The following is a 26,486-nucleotide window of genomic DNA, read 5'->3' as shown; positions in this document are numbered from 1 at the left end:
ACTCCGGAAAGTCACCTTTAGAGGTCTTGTCTTGCTTTTCTCGTATTTCCCTAACCTTTTGTGTGTGTGTGTGTGTGTGTTTACCTCACTAGTATTACCCATTTGTAGTATGCAGGGTATGAGCTAGGTTTGTGTTGTCCTTCCTCCAGTGATCCAGTCTACTTCTGCAGACATGGATGTTTTGTGTTTGCACCACTTCCCTTTCTTACTCTCTCAGATATCTGTGCTTCACTATGGGAATATAAACCTAGTGACACCATTTAAACAGGACAGCCTATTACAGCAAGGAACATATTGCAGGATCATTAGAGGGACATATACTTTTATGACAACATGAGAGTGGCTATTAAGTATATGAAAGGGGAGATTTTGAAGGGGATAATATTGTTATGACAAAACTAATATAAGAATACGCAGCACCCAGTGAACATGGTTTTAGAGATAGCATGGCTTGAGAGTAGTGAAGTTTTATATGAGTGTTATACTAATAAGAAGAACAAAGATAAAGTATGGATGCACCACACCGAAGTCAGTAACACACTGAATATTTCAATGTGCAGGTGAGATGCAGGTGATGCGTGAGGCTGTGACATGCCCAGTGTGTTCTGAGGTGTACCAGGCCAGTGTGCGGGAGCCGGTCACTCTGCCATGTGGCCACACCTTCTGCCGTTCCTGCCTGGTCGCTGTCGAGGGCCGAGGCAACTTACTCTGTCCCACCTGCAGGACGAGTCACAACCAAGTCAATGTGCAGCAGCTCTCCGTCAACTACACCATCCTCAGCTTGACATCCTCCTTCAGTAACACTGAGGTAAGATGCGCATGTTCTTGAGGTTTATACCTTTTGAAACAGCTTCAGCAGTAATAGCTGTTTGAAAGTTAGTTCAAAATCTTATATAATGTACTTAGGCAATTATTATGGCACTGTAACAATATGTTTTTTATTCAGTATGGAACCTGTGGCACTCATGGTGATGACCTGAAGTACTGGTGCTGTGAATGTGATGCGGAGCTGTGCAGCCTCTGCCTGTACTCTGGCCATCCTCAGGGCCACTCTGTCCAGCTGGCCAAGGCTTACATCCAGGAAAAGCAAGCTGCTCTTGAGGATGAGATAAATTTGCTGTTTATGAAGCTGGAAAGTCAGCAGGAGGAGGTGAAACACAGGTTCACGATGGTGCTGCAGGGAGTGAGTGGGCTCTGTCAGAAAAGTTACACCTTGAATGACTCATGGGTAAACCTTAACCAACTCCTCCAGCAAACAAGGAAGGCCACTAGCATTGAACTTGTCAAAAAGGCTGATGAAAAAGTTAAAGAATCCAAGGAGACCTTCCAAAAGCTTTTAATAAAAGGACTTGATTCAGCAGTGGCTGACTCTAGTAAAGACTGTCTCCCTAACGACAAAAAGGTAATAGAAGCTGACAGTCATAAAACAAATGCTGAGGACAAGCAAGAGAAAGCAAAGACTGGAAAGGAAGTGACAGAGAATAATCCAGTGGTGGCATCCAACATTTCGAAGAGTAACGTGCAATGTGTCCGGCTAGATTATAAAGAGAGTCAGCTGTTGTTGCACTGCATCTCCCTCCACTCTGATACCCGCCTCTCTTTGCAGGTAAGACACCACCTGGTATCATGTTATCCCCTTCACCCTGTGTTTTTTTTTTTTTTTTTTTTTTTTTTCAGTGTGATCACGTTAGCCACACTTTCTTGGTTCCAGAACGCTGCCATGGTAATTGATAATTATGAATTGTAAGACTTAGATAAACAGTCTTTTGGAAAAAGTTCAGCTGGTTCCACGGTCTCAAATTAGCTACCATTATATATCTATTTACACAAGGCCTGATCAAGCCATTTGAAAAAGCGGAAGCATGATTATTAGAGCAGATGCCTTAGGTTTGAATTCACACTGATTCATCTCGAAATTTGGCCAAAGTTATTGTTAAACCCCTTTTTTCACTGAATGGAAGCAAAGATAACATTTATATAAGGTATTTTAATGCATATATTTTGGTAAATAATATTCTTCTGTTACTATTAGTATTGTAAACACTGATCTGTCGAAAATGGGGAGGCGTAGGTCCCTCACGTCTCTCCCCCCCCCCTACCCTACCAAATCCGTGGCTGTTACCCCTCGTCCTACCAAACCAATAGTTCTGACGCTTTAGTTAACATCTTACACATGAATGCATAATAGAATATGCACTACAGTGTAGGTATTAAGCAGAGGTGAGTGCTGGGCACAGGATGAGGATGATGAGGCTGGATGGTTTTGTCAGACTTCATGGGGCCTGAGTGTGGAGGCGATGTGAGGCAATATTTACTCTTTTCAACTGCACCTCCATCTGTACTTTTCATTTTGGTGATGCTTAGCTAATCTCTGTCTGGTCCCGTTAATTATCGTCCAGAATTGTAATAATGAGATCAAAATGATAATTTTGGCACCCTTTGACCCTCTGGTATAACATTTTGTTTTCGAGATAGTTTAAGCAGCCGTGGCTCACTGGGTTAGAGCGCTCCGCTCTGACCGAAAGGTCGGAGGATCGACTCCACCCAAGGGTCATTGATAGACATCAGGAAGGGCATTCGGTCGTAAAATGCTACATACTCCAGTCCAAAAGTCCTCTACCCAGGGGCAACGTCTTACCCCTTCGGTGATACCTGGCGTAAAACCAAATTATTTTATTTCATTCTCGCCGACTGGATCAGCAGTTCGAATATTTATTTTTCACACGTCATTCAGTTTTGTCACTCGAGAGTTCCTAATGTATTACTTCATGTTCACAGCTGTAATTCTCATATAATATTGAGGATATTAATGGCACATTTTGCTTCGAGGTGTTTGTTGCGATGTGATCAGTTAATGGTATTTGTCATGCAGGACACCAAGAGTCTCCTAATTTGTTTCATTTATAAGAAAACATTTATTGTGTATTGGAATATGCATGGCGAGCATTTCTATTCTTCTAGTAGAGAAGTCAGTTTTCAGCACAGAGGTTGATACGACATTATTTCTGTGCATGGCAAAAGTGGGATACCTACATTTTGTATGTTCCAAATAAGAAAAATAGTTGACCCGAGTTTAGTCCGATTAGGTTTCCGAGCTCATCACGTTTCCCAAACGTTCTCGCTGCTAACTGCGTGGATAAAGCAGAATGGGCATAGGCTCGTAAGGTGAAGAATGGATATTATGTGGTGCGAGAGTACGGATAATTATGGAAGTTTAGCACGCTGATAACGCGATCCTGCTGTATATTCTGGCTAGTACAGACAGGTCCAACCTGATTTGAAAGATGTGTCCAGGTTGTAGGGGCTACTCAGTAACACCTTCAGCTCATGTGTCTGTTTATATCGTGTTATGCCAAAGCCATACAGTTTTACTCGGCTTTTTACAGATAACTTTAGGAGGTAGAAATTAAACACTCGTACTTGATGCTTAAAATCGTTGTGCTTGAATTATGATATTGTTAACGCCTGCAGTATTATCAGTATGCTGCAAGAGGACTGCAGGGTATTTTAGTACCCACATTAATGTATGGGTGGAAGAGGAGAATGATGCAGTATACTGGTAAATATGAAGTAAGAGGAAAATGAATGTTTGAGGGAGTGAGAGTGGTGTGTGAGGATAAGGTAGTCTGGAGGTGTTTCTGTCGCGGACATCCCTTGTTCGAGGGTTCCCAAGAGGGAGCAAGGCGTTGGAGAGGATGATGAGACTTTGGTGTGGGTGAAGAGTAAGAGCAGTGTAACTTGGAGTATTGAAGACTGTGTATAGAGTACATAGGGTGGATATGATAAATATACTTAGCCCTCGAGTGGCGTGTTACTCCCCTACGCAGGACTGAAACAAGTAGCACGACAAAAAAAAAAAAAAAAAAAAAAATGAAAGTGCACTAGCACGGTTTGAGCTAGCTATATTATTCCACGCGGGGTAGTCTGATTTTATGCTTATGTGTGTGTGTGTGTGTGTTAAACTTTATGATAACACTTATTGACAAGATGTCTAGGATGCTCTTTGGTTGAAGTATAAGGATAACTAAATAACAAAGTGACCCGAAGCAATAAGGCCTGTATAATGGTTTTCCAATAATTTTAGAGCACCGTCTTTAGGAATATGGTAACCTGCCATGAAAAATTAACAGCTGCTCAAAATCTGTGTGTAATGCAATATTTGAAAACTGTGGAGCAAAGAAGTATGTTGACAAAAGGGTTGAGAAGAGTGTACATAGATAATATATGGTGATTTAGGTGTAAATTAAGGCAGGGGAAGAATCGATAAGGTGAAAATTGACGATTCTGAATCTCAGTCCCAGTGGAACCACTGGAATCGCTTCCAGAATTGATTCCTCAGAGTAAACAAATACTGATAAAGTCAGGGCACATAGAAACTCGGTGAACGCCCTCCTTGATAACACTGGTTTATTTATATTTTTTTGTGATAAGCTGATCTGAATAGAAGGAATCGATTTTGGAGTAAGTTCTTGCCCAGGCCTGTCGTAAATAAGGTGGTGTAAAGGGTATATGGACGTGAGTTTGAAGGTGGTAGGAGGCGTGGCAGGCCAAGAAGAAGGTGGATGTGTCAGATTTGTGTGTGAGAATGTAGGGTATTAGAGGCTGATGAAGCAAGGACACTGAGGCGTGACTGACATGTTTGGATGAACTAAGTAAGGACTAGACCAAGACAAGGGCTTGATATTTTTAACTTGATTCAAACAGACTGACTCCATGTGACAGGTAATATGAAGCCTGCTCATCCAGCGGTGGACTGGTCCTTTGGGCAATCCTCAGTGGTCCATTGCGCCAGTGAGCCGATATCTTTTCCAGTCGTGTGTATGTGTTATATAACATAGAATGGGCCTGTGAAGAGACGGAGAAGGGAGAGAAAGAGAAGGAATTGAATGAAAGATTGAAATGAGTGGATGTAAAGGAAGGAGAGGGATAGAGAAGACAAGAGAGAAAACATATAAAAAGAGGGATGGAGGCAAAGGAAAGTAAGGGGGAGAAGAGGGAAGGGAAGAGAAGAAAGGGGATAAGAGAGAGAGAGAGAGAGTAGATAATTATGTAGGGAGGGAGGAAGAGAGAAAGGTAAAAGAGATTGTGGAAAAGAGGGAAGGGAGAAGGGAGTAGATGTGAATGGAGGAGAAATAGCAGAATTGAGGAGAAGGATGGGAGAGCCGGAAACACTGTAAACAGAGCGATGAGACAAGGAAAGGAGATGAAGGGGAGGAGGTCAGGGATGAAAGAGAACAAAAGAAAGTAGAAACAGAGAGAGAAAGGGGGGGGGGGAGGCAGATGTGAAAAGAAGGGAGTGTGGCTGAGGGGAAAGGCGATGGAGGGGAGAATGAAGGAAAGGCAGAGTGGATGAGACTGAAAGGAGGGAAGATAAAGAGGAAAGGAAAGGGAAAGGAGAGCGGATGTGGAGGGAATGGAAGGAGAGTAATGGAAAGGGAATGAAGCAAGAAAGGGAGGTGAAACAGATGGGAAGGAAGGAGAGGGATAATGAAAGGGGAGAAGAGGAAAAGGGAAATGGAAAGTAGGAAGGGACGGGCGAATACTCTCTACGGATAGGAAGGAAGAGAAAGAAGAGTGGAATGAAGAAAGAAACGCTGGTGGGAGTGGATGGGAAAAAGAAAACGGCAGAAGTTTGGATGGGAGGAAGTGAAGCGAGATTGAACTGGAGAGGAGGAAGGGAAGAGAGAGTATATGGCAAAGAAGGAAGGCGAGAGAAACTGAATTATTAGTAAGGGACAGAAAGGTAATGGAAAGGAGGGAACAGGAGGGGTAATGGGTGAGAATGGAAGGGGAAAATAGAGAGGAAAAATGGTAAAAAGAAAAAAAAAATTGCACAAAAAGAGAATATTCACATAAGGAGAGGGTAATCTAAAAAAAAAAAAAAAAAATCGAAGAATCAACAGAGTAAACATCCTGGGCCTGTTCACTGCAGCAACCAAAACATGGAAGTATTATTATTATTATTTTTTTTTTGGAAAAGGAGTGAAACAGTAGCATTATAATATGACTTATTATATTTGACCAATGGTACGTCTTCATTGCGGCTTTGACATTAGCTGCCAGACAGTTCTGCATAACATGCCTAATATGCTTTCACGCTCTTCCTCACTTGTCCAGTGGTCGCCTCGAAACCTCCAGTTTATCATTTTGACTTGTTAATTCCGTCATTAACCAAGCCAATCACAACACTTTCATCAATTAGTTTAAGAGACCTGACTGGTACTAGTGTGTGTGTGTGGGAGGGATAACTGTTGGCAAAAACAAATTGTCGATCAAGATATGCAATAACAGTCTAGTACCAAACCAACGCCGACTTATTCCTTTCACTCCACAAGTAGCTACATATGTGCATGTGAGTCATCGAACATCCGGAAATTTTGTTCATCCATTAGAGTAGTAGACAATGCCTCGGTTTCAAAAAGACAAATTAATAGCCGTAGGGCAGTCACAGGGAGAGAATATATAATGTGACACGGTGTCCCCCCTCCACCTTTTTTTTGTCGGTCTACCTTGGTTTTACCAGTTCCCCCCCCCTCCCCATTACTGCAGTCATGAAAGTAAACTCCCCATTAAGGAAAGGGGTGTTGTGATGGGTTACGTTTGTGACGGGTTCAACAACTGTAAAAAAAAAAAAAAAAAAAAAAAAAAAAAAAATCAGAGGCGGCCGTTGAAAAGTGAAGAAGGGCGTCAAAGGATATTTTCCATAACATTTATACAGAACTGTGTGGCCAGACGCCCAATCCAACATTAACGGTACTGAGCCTAGAGTGGAATACCAGTTACTGTGAGATCATTATAAGTCATTGTGTAATTTTTGTTTTTTGTGCATTAGGTAACATAATGAATGTAAGAGTATTTATTATTGAAATAAACAAGCCGACAGTGTTTACCGTTCTGAGTCAGTGATTATATTTTTCGGTACCTGTACCATAAGAGTGTATAGATGGGAGAGTACATTGGAAGTACAGGTAACAAGAGGCCTGTTGGCTCATGACGAGGTTATAGCAGATCGTATTTGTACTGAGATCTAACTAACGTGAAAGAGAAATGGATTGGAGAGAGAGAGAGAGAGAGAGAGAGAGAGAGCTGCGGGCAGTAGGTCATGTTAGTGAAAATCAGAGAGCACAGAGAATGTGGGTAACATAGGTTAGGTTAATTATTATTTCACTGTGTGTGTGTGTGTGTGTATGTGTGTGTGTGTGTGTGTGTAATTCACCGGGTCGGTCAGGATCACTTGATGGTCGTGATCGTCAGCTTTTACCCTCCCGGAAGGAAGCTGAGAGCTCATATAGTCCGATCTAAGGGCAAGGCTGTGACCTTCACACACGCACACACCCGTCCCCTTGCTCCAGGGGGACAGTAACCACCCACTTCGTCAGTGAAACTTTTCGCAACCTGAGCGAGGCGCGAACTCCCGTCCACCAGTTGGCAAGCGAGAGCGTTACCACTGCACCAGCGAGCGGTGTGTGTGTGTGTGTGTGTGTGTGTGTGTGTATGCTTAGCCATTAACCCTTCGACATTTTCTTCCAGCTCTTGAAACTCCTGACGATTCTATTCAACACTGGAATGATGTTTTGCAGTGAAGGTATTAGTGAAGTCTGTATCAAACTTCTCCAGCTCTAAAAACCTCACCTGAGTAGAAGTAAATCACAGAGAAAAGTATTATGCATGACATCGGACTGAAGATGTTATGGTGATTTTGGTCAGGTATACTCTCGGCTTACCCTTTACATATAGTTTATTACTGATTTTTCCGTACCTCCTGCTCTCTCTCTCTCTCTCTCTCTCTCTCTCTCTCTCTCTCTCTCTCTCTCTCACCACTGGGAAGGTACTTGACGCCGTGATTGCCGCAACAACATGCTATGCAGGGTCTTGGTCATGTACAGTCATGAGCATAAGTTCCCCGACAGTCTTTTACCAGCATTGTGACCTGCCTTCCATATTTCTGATTCCTCCACAAATGACACAGAGTACCCTTTCTTCTGGTAAGGTTTTGTTGTATGCTTCGTATTACAGGCACATAAACTGTTTTATTTCCAATGCCTCAGCCGGCAGGGAAGCGTCGCCAAGCTTTTGGTTATGGATGTACTGTAACTATTCATCAGATTAAATATACTGTCATTGTGAGTTTGTCATTGCATACGATATGTGTAGCACTGATATCGGCAGGTATGCAGCGTATACAGCAGATGTATGCTTCTCTTATGAGCCATAATGTTTTGAGTGATTATGTGGGCCCGCCTGATGGAATAATGTCCGGATCAGTACAATCAGGTCCGCTAGTGTGCACATTTATTGTATAAATAAAAATATCAAAAAACAAGCGTGCACTGTCATCCCTGTGAGGGAGAGGCAGGAATCAAGGAGATAGAAAAGTAAATGAATGAAGTTTTCCCATTTCACTGGACATGCTGTGGATTAGTTATCCTTCTCTATCATGTTTTATTTTTCTTTCTTTTCTGGACCCTGCCTCACCTCATCATTAGGAGGGTGAAATGTGTCACGATAATAATGATGATGCTATCCCTCTAAATGGTGCACTTAATTCATATTCTTTTCTTAGTAGTGCTTAAAGAACCTCAGGGATTTATGGAATGTCACATATCAACGTACACAGTTAACTATTGTCACTTCGATAACCAGGTACCATTTGAAGTGTTCCTGGAAGTGATTTATTGTATGCCATATAGCGTACCATTACACAGTTAACCATTGTCCCATCCATAAGCAGGTACCATCTGAGGTGTTCCTGGAAGTGATTTATTGTATACCATATATCAGCGTATCAGTTCACAGTTAACCATTGTCCCTTCCACAAGCAGGTACCATCTGAGGTGTTCCTGGAGTGATGTATGGTATGCCATATATCAATGTATCAGTTCACAGTTAACCATTGTCCCTTCCACAAGCAGGTACCATCTGAGGTGTTCCTGGAAGTGAGTGCTGGTGGGAAGTGTTTGGGTCAAGTCAACATCCGCCTGTGGTGCCACCTGCGTCGGGCACACCAGTTCATGGCACTCTGCCTTGCCACTCTCGGACCTTCCTTCCTTGGTGCCAAAGCTGACAAAGTATTCAACCAGGGCAGTGCTGGAGAATGCTTAGCATTTAGAAATTATGTAACGCCCAACAATGAACGAAGCAACAGACCCCTCATCACTGACCTTGAGCAAAGCCCTGCGAACTCAAAGCCTATTACAGAGGGTTTGGTAATGCAGTGCAATGCAAGGGAGCTGGGCTGCAGGCATGCTAATGATATGAATGAATTTGCTTTCCTTATCTGCACCAGTGGTTACCTAGGTAGGAGCATCAGCTGTCCGTTCGGTGAAATGGTGTCGGGGTTGGAGGTGGTGAGGGCCGCTGTCAGCCACAACCCCATAACTGAGGTCACTATCACCCAATGTGGTCTTGTCCTCCCAGACCTTGTCCAGTAAGCCTTGCTGGTGCCACTCCTGCTTACACCATGACCTGTGTTCTTGTGGCCTTAGCAACATACTTAGCACACTAGTTTATTTATGCATTGTAATCACTCAATATTCTCTCATCTGATACATGAGCAAACATAGTCCATCCTGTGACTGATATGGAAACAAATGTAACAGCCGGAATTAATGGCTACGTAATGGTGCTAGGGATCATCCTTTGTCTAGATCATGGCTGCATGAGGCCAGACATACAGAGGTATTTTTTATGCCATTGGCTTGTGTGGGATGGAATTTTGAAGATTGTGTTCGTTCATTGTACATCATATATTGTGGTTTATTGGCCTACAGCCAGAGGTAGCTTAGGTACAGTTGCACTCGCTAAATATTCTTATGAGGTTCGAGAGTAAAGAAGTGGGATCCAGATTCGTTTGAATATACAGCCTATAGTTAATGATCTGACATATATATATATATATATATATATATATATGTATATATATATATATATATATATATATATGTATGTATGTATATCTCTCTCTCTCTCTCTCTCTCTCTCTCTCTCTATATATATATATATATATATATATATATATATATATATATATATATATATATATATATATATATATATATATATATATATATATATATATATATATATATATATATATATATATATTACAAGTTAAAGTTTAATGCTCAAACTAACAACTAAACATTCAGTACTCATAAGGTTAATGTAATGGCAAAACAGGTTACGTATATGGTTAACTGCAATAGCCTCTAATAACACGAAATTAGCAAGAGCAAATTTATCTAAGTTAGCCCTGATAAAATGAGAAAACTGGATAATGCTGAGTTAAAGCAAGATATAATATTATTACAGATACAAAATATTACTAATACTGGCTGACAGTATGAAACCAATATGAATCATAAAAACTTTACCAGGCCTACGAATTAACACCTTAGGCTATACAGTACAAGAAAAATGGTAATAACACTTATACTCTAATTATACAGCAGCTAGATGGCTGGAGACTTCCTGAGCACTCACAAAAATAATAATATACTGTACAGGGGAGGACAGAGATGTGAACAGAATGAGAAGTAGATCTAAGTGGCAACTAATGCAGAGACTGAGCTCATTATATAGGGGGCTGGCAGAGCTTGATTCAACTTGTAAGAAGGACGCGCAAATGAAGGCATAGAGGACGAAGAGTTGACAATCCTGCTCAGAACAACAGAAAGAACGACATACTCTACTATAAGGGGGAGAAGGGGGGAGTGAGGTAGAACACTCAAGCCTGGTCACTATGGAAGCCACGTAGCGAATCGTGAACAAACATGCAGCATACTGTACATTAGGATCATACAAAGGATGATGCAATCATGAACAAAACTGTATCATAAGTTAGAATTATACAAGGGATGATGAAATCATAGGCTATGTAACACCTCCCCACAAAGAAAAAGAAATTTACAAAGGAAATTTCTTATTACTCTAAAACAATCTGTCTACTGTAAAGTCTAGATAAGCAATCTGCAATAACATTTTCTTTCCCATTGACATGTTGTATGTCTAATGAATACTCCTGAAGAAGTAGACTCCATCTTGTCAATCTCTGATTTTTATCTTTAAACTTACTAAGGAATTTCAGTGGGTTATGATCGGTATAAATGACTATGGGGTCAAAACCAGAACACAAATAAAATGAAAAATGCTGTAAACCCAAAATCAAGGCCAAAAGCTCTTTCTCAATAGTTGAGTAGTTCTTTTGAGGTGGAGTGAACTTCTTACTGTAATAAGATACAGGGTGTTCAATACCCTGATCATCCTCTTGCAGCAAAACAGCCCCAGCTCCTGTATCACTTGCATCAACAGACATCTTAAAAGGCTTAGCAAAATTTGGAGTAGCGAGCACTGGCTGACTTAATAGGATAGCTTTAAGTGTGCTGAAAGAGGATTCACAGTTATCGGTCCAGACAAATTTAACTCCCTTTTTCAGTAGGTCTGTAAGTGGTGATACAAGAATTGAAAAGAACAAATCTCCTGTAATAACCTACCATTCCCAAAAATCTTTGTAGCTCTTTCCTACTTTTAGGTCTGGGAAGATCACTTGTAACCTGAACCTTAGCTCCTGGTGGTGCAACGTGTCCATCGCCAATTACGTACCAAAGGTACTGAACTTTAGCTTGACCAAACTCACACTTTGATAAATTAGCTACAAGTTTAGCCTGAACCAAACGCTCAAGAAATTTACTGACATGGCATAGGTGATCTTTCCAGTTGTCACTGAAGATTAATACATCATCAATATAAACAACACACCCTGCCAATCTCTCTGTTACAACATTCATGAGCTTCTGAAAAGTGGCTGGTGCATTCTTCATACCATATGGCATTACAGAACGTGCAAAAGTCTTTCTTAGTGTTACAAAACATGAGATCTCCCTAGCACGTTCAGTCATAGGTACTTACCAGTATCCCTTTAACAAATCAAACTTATGTACCTAGCCTTTCCGATCTTGTCTATGCAATCTTCCACGCGAGGGAGAGGGTAAGTGTCTGTTTTGGTTATCTGATTAACACGTTTGTAGTCGATGCAAAGCCGCTGTGACCCACCTGGCTTAGAGACTAAAGTGACAGGAGAACTCCACTCACTCTGACAGGGCTCAATCATCTTGTGGTCCAACAGGTAGCCAAGCACCTTCTGGATGAGAGGAACTTTCACTGGGTTCACACGGTAAGGAGGCAGTTTAATTGGCTTTGTGTCTCCAACGTCGACATCATGCATCAACTCAGTGGTTCTTCCTGGAGTGTCACGGAACACTTGCGGATACTCCTGCAGTAATGCCGAAAACTCCTGCCTTTCCTCGGGATCTGGATGAGAAAGCTTAGTCTGGAGATCATTCATGATACCAGGATTCTTTGCTGAGATATAAGTGGAATGGCTTCAGTTTAACGAGTAGCCATATCAATCAGGGTCAACACATAAGAAAATCCTGAAGAAGTCTTAGGAAGAGGGCCCACAATATCCACCAACAACGGGTGAATGGCGCCTCAAAAGGAGGAATGGGAACTAGAGGTGCAACCTTTTCGGTCTGATTACACTTCCCCACAACTTGACAGGTGTGACAAGACTTACAATACCAGGAAACATCTCTGAAGATACCTGGCCAGTAGAAGTGTTTCAAAATGCGTGCCACAGTCTTCCTCACTCCAAGGTGTCCTGCCAAACTGGAATCATGAGCCACTCTAATGATATCCTGCCTACAAACACAAGGGATGACAACTTGATGTACAACCTCCCATTCACAGTCGGCTGATGCTGTTGGGGGTCTCCACTTCCTCATAAGTACTCCTGACTTTATATAATAACAAGTAGAAGCACCAGCTGACTCTTCTTCACTGTAAGCAGAGTTAGCTAGACCTTTCAACTCAGGGTCAGCAACCTGCAACTCAACCAACTCTTGACGAGACAAATTATCAACACTACGGGGTACTGCCTCATCTGGTGAGTGGTCCAAATTAGCAAGAAAAGTGTCAGCTAGGATAACATCATCATCATCATTATCCTCTAAGTCACCAGTAACTTTAGACTTAGCCCTACTGACAGCACATGCAGAGAACACATCAGGGACATCACAATCCTGGGCCGCAGTCACTGGTCCACTAGACAACTGAGGAACTGGACACACTTGACTTCCACCAATATCATTTCCAGGTAAGAAAGTTACACCTGACATTGGGAGTGTCTCAACCAACCCAACCATAACGGAACCATTAACAAAACCAGACTCTAAATTCACTCTGCACAGAGGGACAGAGAAGTAATTATTCCCTACACCTTGTAAGATTACAGTTTCATCAGAGGAATTAACATTAGAGCCTAGAACACTGGTCAGCATAAGGGATTGGCAAGCACCTGTATCACGATATATTTTAACTGATTTCCTGTCATTACTGTCCAGAGGACTGACAAAACCATCAGACAGGAAATTAGCACATGAACTCTTGAGAGTGTCACCCACGTTACTGCTCAAAAGAGGAGCTTCATCATGAGAATTTAATTTACCCCTCAAAGCAGGTTCAGTTAACTTGGTTAAAGAATTCTGGGAACTCTCAAGGGTGGACACTAGACCAATTGACTGAATATTTAAAGACTCCTTTTTGTTCACATCACGCTGTCTCCTGAAACATTTCTCCGTAGTATGACCAAGCTTACTACAATAAGTACATTTACTTTTATGAAATCTAGAGGTGGAGCTGGTATTTACTTCCTGAGAAACATCATCTTTATTCTCTTAACTGTTACCTGTACTCTGAGTAGAGGCAACGTACTTACTCTCAGCTTTTCTTTTTTCTTTAGAATATCTCTTGTGAGTGAGAACATATTCATCAGCTGAAACTGCAGCATCAGACAAATTATCTGTTCTTTTCTCATCAAGATATATGCTTACATCTTTATTAATACACCTTTTGAAGTCCTCCAGCAAAATCATCTGCTTAAATTTATCAAAATCAGAATTTACATTCTTCGAATTTAACCACTGCTCTAACAGATCTTTGATTTTTGCATACTCAACATGGGATTGCTTATCTTGCTTATAAGTTGTCCTAAATTTTACTCTATAGGCTTCAGGAACAAGCTCATAGGCCTTAAGAATCAAGCTCTTAACTACATCATAATTATCAGATTGATCCTGAGGCAAAGATGCATAAGTTACTTGAGCTTTACCGGTGAGAACACTCTGAAGGAGTACTGGCCAATACTTTTTGGGCCAATTAAAACCTGTAGCTACCCTCTCACACAACTGAAAATACTTTGTTAAATCAGATTCATTAAAAGGAGGGACAAATTTAACATTTTTAGCCATATCAAAATCATCAGAGCTAGATGATCCAGTTCCACCTTGTTTCATGTGATACTCATGGTATGTCTGAATCCTAGCAAGTTCAATTTGTGCCTCCTGAAAACGAGCCCGAGACTCAGCCTCCTTAGCACGTACCTGAAACTCAGCCTCCTTAGCACGAGCCTCCTGCAGGGCTAGCTCAAACTTAGCTATTTCAATATGCGTTTGCTAGCTCAAACTTAGCTATTTCAATATGCGTTTGCTCATCTGGAGGAGTTACATTAAACAAGCTTTTATTAATCATGCCAACAATTTGATCTTTAGAATGATGAGAGTGAACAGCAATTCCCAATTGTTGAGCAACAAGCTTAAGTTCATTCTTTGTTCTGTTTTCTACATCACACACTGTTTGCACATTTGACAAAAAATCTTTGGCTTCATCAAGAGTAGTAATAGTAGACATCATGAATAAATCACAGTCACAATATATCAAGCAATATCCTTATGATAATATCCTGAATATCCTGGCGAGGTCACCAAATAAATGTTACGGAACAGAGAGAGATAATGAACACTTCAAGTGAGAATGCTAAAATCACTACTGTCCCGCAAAGTTCCAGGTTCAAAACAAAGGACTTAGGTAAAATTACAAGTTAAAGTTTAATGCTCAAACTAACAACTAAACATTCAGGACTCATAAGGACAATGTAATGGCAAAACAGGTTACATACATGGTTAACTGCAATAGCCTCTAATAACACGAAATTAGCAAGAGCAAATTTATCTAAGTCAGCCCTGATAAAATGAGAAAACCGGATAATGCTGAGTTAAAGCAAGATATAATATTATTACAGATACAGTATATTACTAATACTGGCTGACAGTATGGAACCAATATGAATCATAAAAACTTTACCAGGCCTACGAATTAACACCTTAGGCTATACACTACAAGAAAAATGGTAATAACACTTATACTCAAATTATACAGCAGCTAGATGGCTGGAGACTTCCTGAGCACTCACAAAAATAATAATATACTGTACAGGGGAGGACAGAGATGTGAACAGAATGAGGAGTAGATCTAAGTGGCAACTAATGCAGAGACTGAGCTCATTATATAGGGGGCTGGCAGAGCTTGATTCACCTTGTAAGAAGGAGCGCAAATGAAGGCATAGAGGACGAAGAGTTGACAATCCTGCTCTGAACAACAGAAAGAACGACTTACTCTACTATAAGGGGGAGAAGGGGGGAGTGAGGTAGAACACGCAAGCCTGGTCACTATGGAGGCCACGTAGCGAATCGTGAACAAACATGCAGCATACTGTACATTAGGATCATACAAAGGATGATGCAATCATGAACAAAACTGTATCATAAGTTAGAATTATACAAGGGATGATGAAATCATAGGCTATGTAACAATATAAATATATATATATATATATATATATATATATATATATATATATATATATATATATATATATATATATACAGTATATGAGGAATAGATGGTAGCACCAGTCGAGCAGGGCAGTACAGTACTCCCAAGGTGGATGGAAGGCTGATGACAGGGAGAGTTGGAGCTCCCGTTTCATCAGCCTTCGGGACTAGTTCCTGACCATCTCCCTTTGCTGAACTTTTTCAGTGTTTCAGTGAGTAGGCCAGCATGCTCTCCAGCACAAGTTTCTTTAACACCAATCTACATGCACAGTACACATTACACTTCCTTTAAAAAAAAATTAAATAAATAAATTGGCGCACCCATATCATGCCTCGGAGTCACCAGGGGGACGGACCATAAATGCCCCCACCATCCGCCCCTCTCCCGGTGACGACTCTGAGCTGCCTGGATCCACTGTCTGACTACTTCTTCATTTCTGCAACATTAGCGGCATTTCCTCTAACTTTCTCTCTGTCGAACACAACCTCTCCTCCTCTAAACCTCACCTTCTCTTTCTTACTGAGACTCAGCAGTCTGAGGCAACTGACAGCAAACCCTTCTCTTTATCCTCCTGCCTTCTCCATACTCATTTCAAAGCCAAAGGTGGATGTTGTGTATATGTACGGAACGACCCATCTTCCTCTCGTGTTCCTGAACTTGATTTTTCTGAATTCTCTACTCTCTGGCTTCGGCTGTCCTGTCACTCTCTGACTAAATATATCTGCGCAATTTACTTACCTCCTAATTCTACTGACTGTCAAAATTTCTTCGACTATCTTACTTCTACGATGGAACACATTGTACCTATTTTTCCTTTCTCTGAAATCTCCATTCTAGGAGATTTCATTATTCACCACCACCTTTGGCTCTCCTCTCCTTTCACTGATCCACCTGGTGAACAAGCCTACATCTTTTTTAGTCTTAATGACCTTGAGCAGCTTGTACAGCACCCTACCCGTATCCCTGACCACCTTGGAGAGAGCTCCAACATACTTGGCTTCTTCCTTACGACTAATCCTTCTGCTTACCCTGGTAATCTTTTCTCACCGTTGGGCTCCTCCGATCATAACCTTATTACTTTAACCTGTCCTATCGCTCCGGTATGGCCTGTGGACCCTCCAAGGTAACGTCGTCTGTGGCATTTTGGAGCTGCAGATTGGAAGGCCCTCAGGCAGTACTTCTTTGATTTTCCCTGGAATGATTATTGCTTCCATGGTCGGGAGCCATCTGAGTGTGCCTTGCGCATTACGGAGGTTATTCTCTCGGGCATGGAAGCATAAATTGCTTTCTCATATCCATTGACTAAGAAACCCTTGCTTTAATCACGTTTGTTCTAATGCTGTCAGCAACAAGGAGAGGGCCTACAGTATAGAAGGTACCAAAGCCAACCCACCCCTAAATCACATCTTTTTATGTTTCTTCACGGAATCGTGCAACGTTTGTTCTTCACTCGGCAAAAAATAATTTCATCCTTACTAAATGCTCTCAACTCTACAACTCAAATTCTTCCCGCTTCTTCTGGCACCTTGCCAAAAACCTCTCTAACAACTTTATCTCACCATCCTTCCCTCCTCTTTTCGACTGTGGTGGCTCTGTAGCTATTTCTTCTACTGATAAAGCAGATTTCTTTGCTCAGGCTTTCTCCTCCAATTCCATCGTAGACGATTCCGGTGCTGTTCCTCCATCACTTCCCCCCTCTGACTTCCTCATGGCTGACATTAAAATTTCTTCAGCTGATGTATTGTCTGCCATCACTGGCCTCAGTACTAACAAGGCATATGGGCCTGATGGAGTCCCTACTGTTGTCCTCAAGAAGTGTGCCTCTGTGCTTTCACCCTGCCTAGGTAAACTCTTTCACCTTTGTCTTTCAACTTGTACCTTCTTGCTGGAAGTTTGCTCTCATTCAGCCAGTCCCAAAGAAGGGTGACCATTCCCAACCCTCTAACTCTCGTCCAGTCGCTTTGACATCCTGTGTCTCAAAAGTTATTGAGTCTATTCTTAACAGAAAAGTTTTAAAGTATCTTTCTTATCACAACCTTCTTTCTGGTCATCAGTATGGGTTCCGTCAGGGACGCTCCATTGGCTATCTTCTCACCTACCTTTCAGACTCCTGGTCATCCTTCTTTCAGGACTTTGGCGAAAGCTTTGCCATTGCACTTGACATCTCAAGGGCTTACGATCGAGTCTGGCATAAATCTTTAATTTTCCAAACTGTTCTCTTACGGTTTCTATCCTTCTATCTGTTCCTTCATCAATAGCTTCCTTTCTGGTCGTTCTATAGCTGTTATTGTAGATGGCCATCGTTCTTCTCCTAGATCTTTCAACAGTGGTGTTCCTCAGGGTTCTCTCCTATCACCAACTCTTTTCCTTTTATTCATCAATGATCTAAGCTGTACCTCTAATCCTATCCACTCGTACACTGATGATTCCACCCTTCACTTTTCCATTCGGTTTCAGCAACGTCCATCTCAGCAGTTAATTCAACAAACGAGGGATGAGGCTCTGGCACACCTAATGTCTGACTTGGCTCCTATCTCTGGGGAAAAAATAATCTTGTTTTTAATGCACGAAAGACTCGGTTTTTACACCTATCAACCCGTCAAAATTTTCCTCAGGAGTACCCACAAATGTTTAATAATATCTAGCTCAATCTGCATCATCCTTGAACATGCCTGGGGTTTCTAAAATGCCCGCCGCCGGACCATCCACCCCGCCACCCCCCACCCCACCACCGGGCCACCACCACCCCACCACCCTAGGAAGGGATAATGGGGAGGTTAATGACCCAGGGCAAAAGGGTCACCCAACCATCACTGACCTGTGCCCCTTCTCCCCACAACTGCCCCAACGCCAGGTGAGCCTAGATCCGCAACAACTTCAAAGGCGGGTTGACCATCGACAGCAGTGGGATGGGACTGATATAAAAGCAGTCCCTGGTAGCTTTGTGGTGACGACCATAGTTACACCCCTTAAGGGCAGGAGGTCCCTTGGTGAGCCACGAGGTGTCCGCACCTCTGCCACAGTGAGCCACGAGGGAACACCACCCTCTGCCACAACTCTGGTGAGCCACAAGGGAACACCACCCTCTGCCACAACTCTGGTGAGCCACGAGGGGCTAGTACCCTCTGCCACAGTGAGCCACGAGGGAGAAATACCCTCTGCCACAAACAGGACAGGAGGTCCTTTAGTGAACTATGAGGGAGAAATACTCTCTGTCACAAACAGGGCAGGAGGCCCAATAGTGAGTTGTAAGGGGCCAACACCCCTAGCCACCCCAAGGGTAAGAGCTCCTTGTATAAAGCCAAAAGTGGGTCCCAGGGCCGATCGACCTGGCGCCACGGCTGTGTCGGAGACGAGAGAGAGTCGCCTCTGTGCTACCCTCCCTGTGTAAGAGCGAGAACACGGCCTCCGTGTGTCTTCTATCTTCAGCCAACTCCTGCAGGAGTAGCTGGACACCACTCGGGAGAGTTGCCCCGAAGGTGCCCCCTGAGCGAAGACCTAGTCCAAGTCGAGACCTACCTCCCACTTCCGGGAAATTCTTGTCTCCCCCAGGCACCAGCAGGAGACGAGGCCGCAGCCCACACCTGATGGCGCGTCCCCTGACAGACCTCCACAGTCCCCGGACCCCCAGGCGAGCCCAGCAGCCTACCAACGCTGTCCTCCTCCCGCCCCGGAGCCTCCAACGCCAGACACGACTTCTCCACCTGTTTGGCTCCAGTCCTGAGGGCCACCACACCAGGTCGAGGCCTCACATAGGCGGGCCTCCCTGCACGACGATGACGAGACCCCGAGAGGAGGGTCTACATCAGGTCGAGGCCCCACATAGACGGGCCTCACTGCACCATGACGACGTGACCCGAGAGGAGGGTCTACATCAGGTCGAGACCCCAGGCAAGAGGGTCTCCCTGCAACGCCTCAGTGGATCGGACCCGGGTAGAGTCTCCCCCCAGCGGGTACGGTGATTCCCACCACGGGTAGAGCCCCCGGAGGTCCCCCCTATAAAGTGACAGAGTGATATCGCCCCAGAAAAACGGGTAAGATCAGTGACACCCCTTCCTATACCCGAGAAAGTGGAACCGGAACAGTGACAGAGTGACAGTGTGATCTAGAGGAATTCAACCTATAAGTGCCCGTGATTACCACAAACTCACCTGCCCCCTTACTAAAGACTATAATTCCGAAACAGTGAGTTTAGTGTTGTTCCCCCAGCCCAGAATAGAGGAGTTCCCCCTTGTCAGTATACGCGCGGGTGAGTGTCACCGCGCCCAGTCCAACAAGTCAATTATCGTGACCCGTCCCCCTGTCTTTTTATAGTAATATTCCTCCCCTAGACCCTCAAACCCGTATATTCCTCTTGTGACTGTGAACTGAGACCTTTTGGGCTTTGATGAAAGACAATCACCTCCACTTATAGAACCCCAACCCATTGTAAAGTGTAATTACAGTGTATGTTGAATATCCCGTGTTATCCTAACGTAACTTTGTATATCTGTATCCCCTGTCCAGAATATCATTCTATGTAATATTGTAACGGTGTTAGAGTTAAGGTAATAGATGTGTTAAGGTGGACTGCCTAGTTTTTATGTCCTGTTCCTTTGTTGGTGCTTTACTTCCGGTCCGGAAAGAGGACCCCGCTCAGTCGCTAGTGTTTTTAGGACGAGGAGTCGGCCTAAAAACACTCAGCATAACAGTTTCATTCACACGGGACTTATCTTGGAAAGATCATATTGCATCTCTTGTAAAATCTGCTTCCTAAAGATCAGGTGTGCTAAGCCGACTCCATGCCTTCTTTACCCCTGCACAGTTGTTGACTTTATACACGGGTTAAGCCCCTGTTTATAGCACAACTTTCATGTGTGGGGAGGCTCCCCACATACAGCTCTTCTCAATAGGATGGAGTCAGAGGTTATTCGTTTCATCAACTTTCCTCGTACTGGCTCCCTTCAACTTCTTTCTCTTCACCGCACTGTTGCATCTTTATCTCTTTTCAATCGCTGCTTCAACGGTTGCTGCTCCTCTGAACTGTCTGCTTGCATCCCTCCACCTCCACGACGGGCGCGTAGCACCCGTCTAGCAACAAACTCTCATCCCTTTTCTGTTAACCGTTACTCCCAGTCCTTCTTTTATGCAACAGTGAACTCAGGAACTGTCTCCTTCTGTCTGTATTTCCTACTTCCTATGATCTCCAGTCTTTCAAATGCAGTGTGTCCGGGCATCTCGAAACAAATGGATCTTGAATTTGACTCACTTTTGTTTTTGTTTTTTCTTGGAACGTTTTGCGGTCTCCTGGCCTTTGGTTCCTTCTTCCTCGCATTTTATATGATTATATATATATATATATTCGGTTAAGAATTATCCCCGGGAGTCAGTTTTCAAATGAGAAGCTGTTTGAAGTTTCAGATGTGATGTTTCGTAGTTCGAAAAGGGTTGGTTGGTTTGAGGCTGCTACTAAGATTGGGGTCAGTTTTTATGAGTCTAATTGTGATTTCAATTTTTTTATGAAGTATTTTCTTGGAACTTTCTTAATATACGATCATCCTTTTTCACTGTATAGAAGGGCATAATGCAACACATACGGATTTTTTTTTTTTTTTTTTTTTGCGTAGAGTGCTATGTAGACGTAAATATTATAATCCTTTACTGTGATTAATATGATCTCGAGTAAGGTATGTACCCGGAGATTTGAAGTTTCAATTGTATAAATATTTTTGCATCCACTGCAGCAATTTACATAAATCCAGTTTTGTGGTGAGCATCCCATGTTTTCGTTGATATTGAATGTATAATTTGCACTGAGAAAATTAAATTCACTGCCTCCTATTGTCTCATTGAAAGTTTACATTTCCTGTCTTCACATTTTTTTTCACTCATGTTATTAAATCTAGTTTTTGTTAAAATTCTTTTTAGATAATTGGGTTATCGCTTTGCTTTGATTAGGGAGACGTCTTTTTAAATCTCTTCTGTTTCGGGTGCATTTTTAAAAGGACATTAATAATTCTTGAGACTTCTTTAAAGTGATCATCATAATTTGGGTTAAAGGTTGTTACATTCGGTATTCGGGTATCTTCGGTTGTTTATTATTGGCTGTTGGGAGACCCAGTTATGGGTATTTGTTTTGCTCTTTCTGTCATATGCTTTCAGAGTATCCGCGTTATTGAAGAAAAATTCTTAGTTCACGTAATCTTTTTTCTTTTTAACTGTGGCTTTGAAGGTATTTCACAAATCCTTCGTGCTAAATTAAATGGTATGTTGTTTTCTATTTCTCTGCGGTGATTAGAATTATAGGTTAAATAATGTTTGGTATCAGTTTCTTCGTAATGAAAGTAAGCAATTATTTTGTAACTGCTTAATAAGTTTTATGTCTAGGAAGTAACGTGTTTCCACTTGTATCACAGGTAAATGTTAGTTTGGGATCTAGATTATTCCTGATGTTTATGATCGCTGAGAAATGTCCAACTCTCTCATCCCATATCATAGAAGCTCATCCGAGTATCGCATGTGGTTCTTTTAATTTTATCTGTATCATTTCACCAAAATATACTTCAGAATAAAATGTGTTTCTGAATATCCTAACACATGATTGGCATAATTTGCACAACTTTTGTCTTCATTGCTCTTCCAGCTACTCGTAATTAATTTTGTCCATTAAATTTGAATGAACTGTTTTCCATAATTAAACTACATCCTTCTTGCATTAGGTTGGCAGATATACTGTACAACTTCTGTTATCATAAAGTTCATCAGTTCAGTAAATGACAGTCTCATATTCCACTTCATGAATGTTACTATACAGGTTTACCGCATGGAGTTAAAAACAATATAAAAGTGGGAGTATTGTTTAAGAAATCTAGATTGTTTATGATCTATGAAGGTATGCCTTTCAGAAAAGGAAGCAATATTACATCTAGGAAATGACAGACGCTGGGTAGGGTAAGCTGGTCCCACAACAATTGGCCTCAGGTCTGTAGGGTTTGGTATGGATAGCAGCTTTGAGGTTTCACCATTAATTTTCTCAGTTATTAGTCTGGATTTGTCTATTGTAGGTAAACCATTGAACAGGCTAGTCTTATATTGAAAATTGCTTAAGTAATTAGTCCATCTATCTAATGTCAGACGCCTTAATCCCGTAAAGGGGTGGCCACAAACAAATTGCCTCCATGTCGCCCTGTCCCTCATCATTTCACTGACCTGCTCCTAGCTCACCCCCTTTCTCATATACCTCTCCACTCCAATCCTCCGTCTCATCCTTGGCCTCCCCCTCCCTCTCCCTCCCTCCACATTACCACATAGACTCTGCTCGTCAGGATCTCACTCTCCATTCTCTCCACATGGCCAAACCACCTCAAAGTGTTTCTCCTAACGCTTCCTATCACATCCACATCCACACCACAACGCTTCTTCACATCCTCATTTGTCAGTATGTCTCTACATGTGACTCCACAGGCCCCTCTCAAATAACTCATTTCCACTGCTCACGCTCTTGACTTGTGTCCCTCCAACAAGGTCCAAGCTTCACTTCAATACATTAGAGCTGGTATGACAATCCTGTCATGTAGTAACTTTTTCACTTCCATGCCACTTCCCTGTTTCTTATCACTGCTTTCAAGGAACCAGCAACCTTTCTTCCTTGTTGTACCCTTTCAAGCACTTCACCCTCCAGACTTCCATCCTTACTCATGACACTTCGTAAGTACTCAAACACACTCACATTTTCCATTTCCTCCTCATCCAACCTCACTGTACATTCACTGACTTCACTTCTCTCGAAGACCATAACTTTACTCTTCGCTACATTCACCTTCAGGTTCCGTTTCTTACACACTCTCCCAGACTCATCCACCAAGCCTTGCAGCTCCCCTTCGTCTTCACTTGACAACACAGTATCATCTGCAAACAAAAGTACAGGGAGTTTCCAAAACCTGCCCTCCCTCATTAGGGCCACTCCAACATCCATTGCCTACCCTTGTATCTCTTTTATAATCCCAGCCATATATAGACTGAGCAACGATGGAGACATGACACATCCCTGTCTCAATCCAACCGTCAAGCGGAAAAATTCACTCAGTTCACTATCCACATGCACTGCAGCCTTAGCACCCTGATACATACTCCTCAGAGCATTCAACAACATCCCATCTACTCCATATATTCTTAATACTTTGCACCATCCTTGTCTATCCACCCTGTCATACGCTTTCTCCAAATCCATGAAGGCTGCATACAACTTCTTTCCCTTCTCTAGAAACTTTTTCACTAAAGATCTAAGAATGATTATGTGATCTATACTACCTCTTCCCTTCCTAAAACCTCCCTGTTCTTCCCCAACCGATTCCTCCGTTACTTCTCTGACTCTGTCAATAAGTACTGAAATGCGTGATCTACAGCATAGTGCCCCCAGAAACTCACCGACACCCCCACCCGGACCCCATAGTGTAGCTGCAGCTGAACCACGGGATGCAGTGCAACAACGGCATAAGTCAGCCCGGGCCGTGCGTCCCTATAGCACTCAGCCGCCTCACCATCGTCCTAGCAGGAAGACGACACTACCTTCAGGGAGTGTGACCGCCAGATCAGATCGGGGTGGAGCTGTCTGTCCAGCTCCAACTAGTGCCCCTCAGGAGACGGCCAATAGCAGCTCCCGCCTTCTACAGGAAGGTGCCTTCTCTTTAGGGATGGCCGATAGCCGCTCACCCCTCTGGCAGAAGGAGATAGCAAGAGGCCGCTCCCCCTTCATCAGACGGCTGATAGCCGCTCTGAAGGTGCTTCCCCCGAGTCGGCCTATAGCCGCTCACCCTCCCTCCTCCAAGAGACGGCAAGAGGCCGCTCCTGCCTTCGTTGGACGGCCAATAGCCGCTCCGAAGGTGTCCAGAGGTGCGCTGACTCCCCCTCTCAGGCCACGGCCAATAGCCGGGCCTTGGCGCCCTATAGTTGCGCCCTTGGGCAGCCACGGCCTATAGCTGGGCCCCACGGCCAGAGAGAGGTGCAAGTAGTGTCACTGCCCCAGCGTGAGACGAGTGCCCGGACCTCCAGCACAGAAGGACCCCAGGGAGGCCCTACAGCTTCCTCCGGCCTCTGCTCTTTATGCCTGGCCCTGGAGAAGACCCACCTGATGGACCCTAATTCAGGTCAGTGCCGCGGCCCCTCCCTGATGGCACCCCTTGACTCTGGGGGCCGCAGTCCTGGAGTACTCCGGGCCCTCCCCCGGACGTCCAGGCGTGATCTCTCCACTCCCCGACAGCGGAAGACCTCCACCTCCGGCCGAGACCTGAGCCAGAGATTCCTGGACCTGTTTGGCCCCAGTCCTGAGGGCCACACTCTTGTACCCGGACCGGAGACTACGGGCCCCTTCGCCACCTGCAGCCCTAGACGAGAGAGGACGCCCCTGTGCGTTGTCCCATGCCTTTTTGGCATGCCCTCCCTTGGCGGTGCCCCTATTCTGGCAGAGTTATCACCGGCGTGTCTCCCCGCCACCCCCACCATATAAGTGACTTATGTTAATTGTGATGTTGCCCCAGAATTAGTCAAACGACTTATGATATGTGTGATGTTGCCCAGAATTAGTGTAACCGTGATACAGTGACTTAGTGTATGTTGAATACCGGGGCGAGTGATATCACGGGCATATGATTAAGGACGACTGCAGGAACTAAGTTCTGGTGAATCAGACTCACGAGTGACGCCCTTGTACTGTATAAAATTAGTAAGATCCCTACCCTGAGAGATTCTCCATATAAAATATCCAAACGTCCTTTGCTACCAGGAGACAGTAGAGAAAAAGTGTTAGTAATATCCTCCCGCTTGTATTACCATAAACACAGTATATTCCCAGTGTCTTCTACCCTCCCTAAGAAATCTCCTCTCAGCAGTCAGTGTGTATGTAAGAACCTGGACTAGCACTATAATCAATTGTCAAAATTCCTTTGCTATCAGAAAATACTAAGTTAGACTCCGTAACATCAATTCCCTCCCAATATTACTATAACTCTGATCTGACCCTCCGTGCATCACCCCTGGTCCCCCCCCCCCGTGTGCGACCCACTCCTACGCTCCCACGCGCACCGCGATCCTGTATTCCATGTACACCTGTGCACCAAACTTACAGTGTTAGCATCAGTGTCTGTTAAGCCAGTATCCTGCGAGATACTAATTATCTAGTTAAGGTTTTATTTTCTGTCACATACTGTGTTGTATTACCTGCTGTTTTTGTCCTGTGTCTGACTGTGGTAATATACGTGTAAAGGTTATTGCCTGGAGTTTTTGTGTCCTACCTCTCTTTATTGCACTAAGCCCCGGTCTCGAAAGAGGACCCCGTTACACATTAGGTGTTCTAGGACCGAGGAGTCGGGGCTTTTTCACCTAGCATTACAATACCCTACCATATACTTTTCCTATTACACTAAGAAGACAAGTGCCCCTATGATTACCACATGCTTCTTTTTCCCCTTTCCTTGGTACAAGGGAATAATTATATCTGTGGTACAAGGGAATAATTATGTCTGCCTTCCAATCTTCCAGGACTCTACCTTCCTCCCAGGCCAATCTGCACATCTTCCACATCCATTCTACTACTATCTCTCCCCCATGCTTCAGTATTTCACCACACACTCCATCAATTCCTAGGTCTTTCCCCAATTTGACTTTCTTCAGTGCTTCCACAATGTCCACCCTACTGATTTCTTCCTCTCTTCTCACATCCCTCCTTCTCCCAGCCATTCCCCAGCCACTTATACTTGCATTACTTTCATTCTATACAGTAT

The 26,486-nt window shown here is 43.3% G+C and overlaps 1 protein-coding gene across 1 annotated transcript; it reads left to right on the top strand.

Moving 5' to 3' along the window:
• Positions 1-574: 574 nt before the first annotated feature.
• LOC145416258 (uncharacterized) lies at positions 575-9,833 on the top strand. Its single transcript, XM_080285258.1, has 3 exons — positions 575-808; positions 947-1,606; positions 8,913-9,833. The coding sequence occupies exons 1-3, from the start codon at positions 575-577 to the stop codon at positions 9,429-9,431; spliced, it is 1,413 nt and encodes a 470-aa protein (XP_080141384.1). The 3' UTR covers positions 9,432-9,833.
• Positions 9,834-26,486: the final 16,653 nt, after the last annotated feature.

Source organism: Coenobita brevimanus, chromosome 105, assembly GCF_032717465.1.
Source record: "Coenobita brevimanus isolate Jiangsu-jjx chromosome 105, ASM3271746v2, whole genome shotgun sequence".
Taxonomy (NCBI): Eukaryota; Metazoa; Arthropoda; class Malacostraca; order Decapoda; family Coenobitidae; genus Coenobita; species Coenobita brevimanus.
This window is presented reverse-complemented; position numbering and strand designations above follow the sequence as displayed.

Bases quoted from the DNA above. Each gene is read 5' to 3' on its own strand.
- LOC145416258 (XM_080285258.1), top strand. From the start codon at position 575: ATGCGTGAGGCTGTGACATGCCCAGTGTGTTCTGAGGTGTACCAGGCC. The intron at 809-946 runs GTAAGATGCGCA...TTTTTTATTCAG, and splicing joins CCTCCTTCAGTAACACTGAG to TATGGAACCTGTGGCACTCA. The intron at 1,607-8,912 runs GTAAGACACCAC...TTCCACAAGCAG, and splicing joins ATACCCGCCTCTCTTTGCAG to GTACCATCTGAGGTGTTCCT.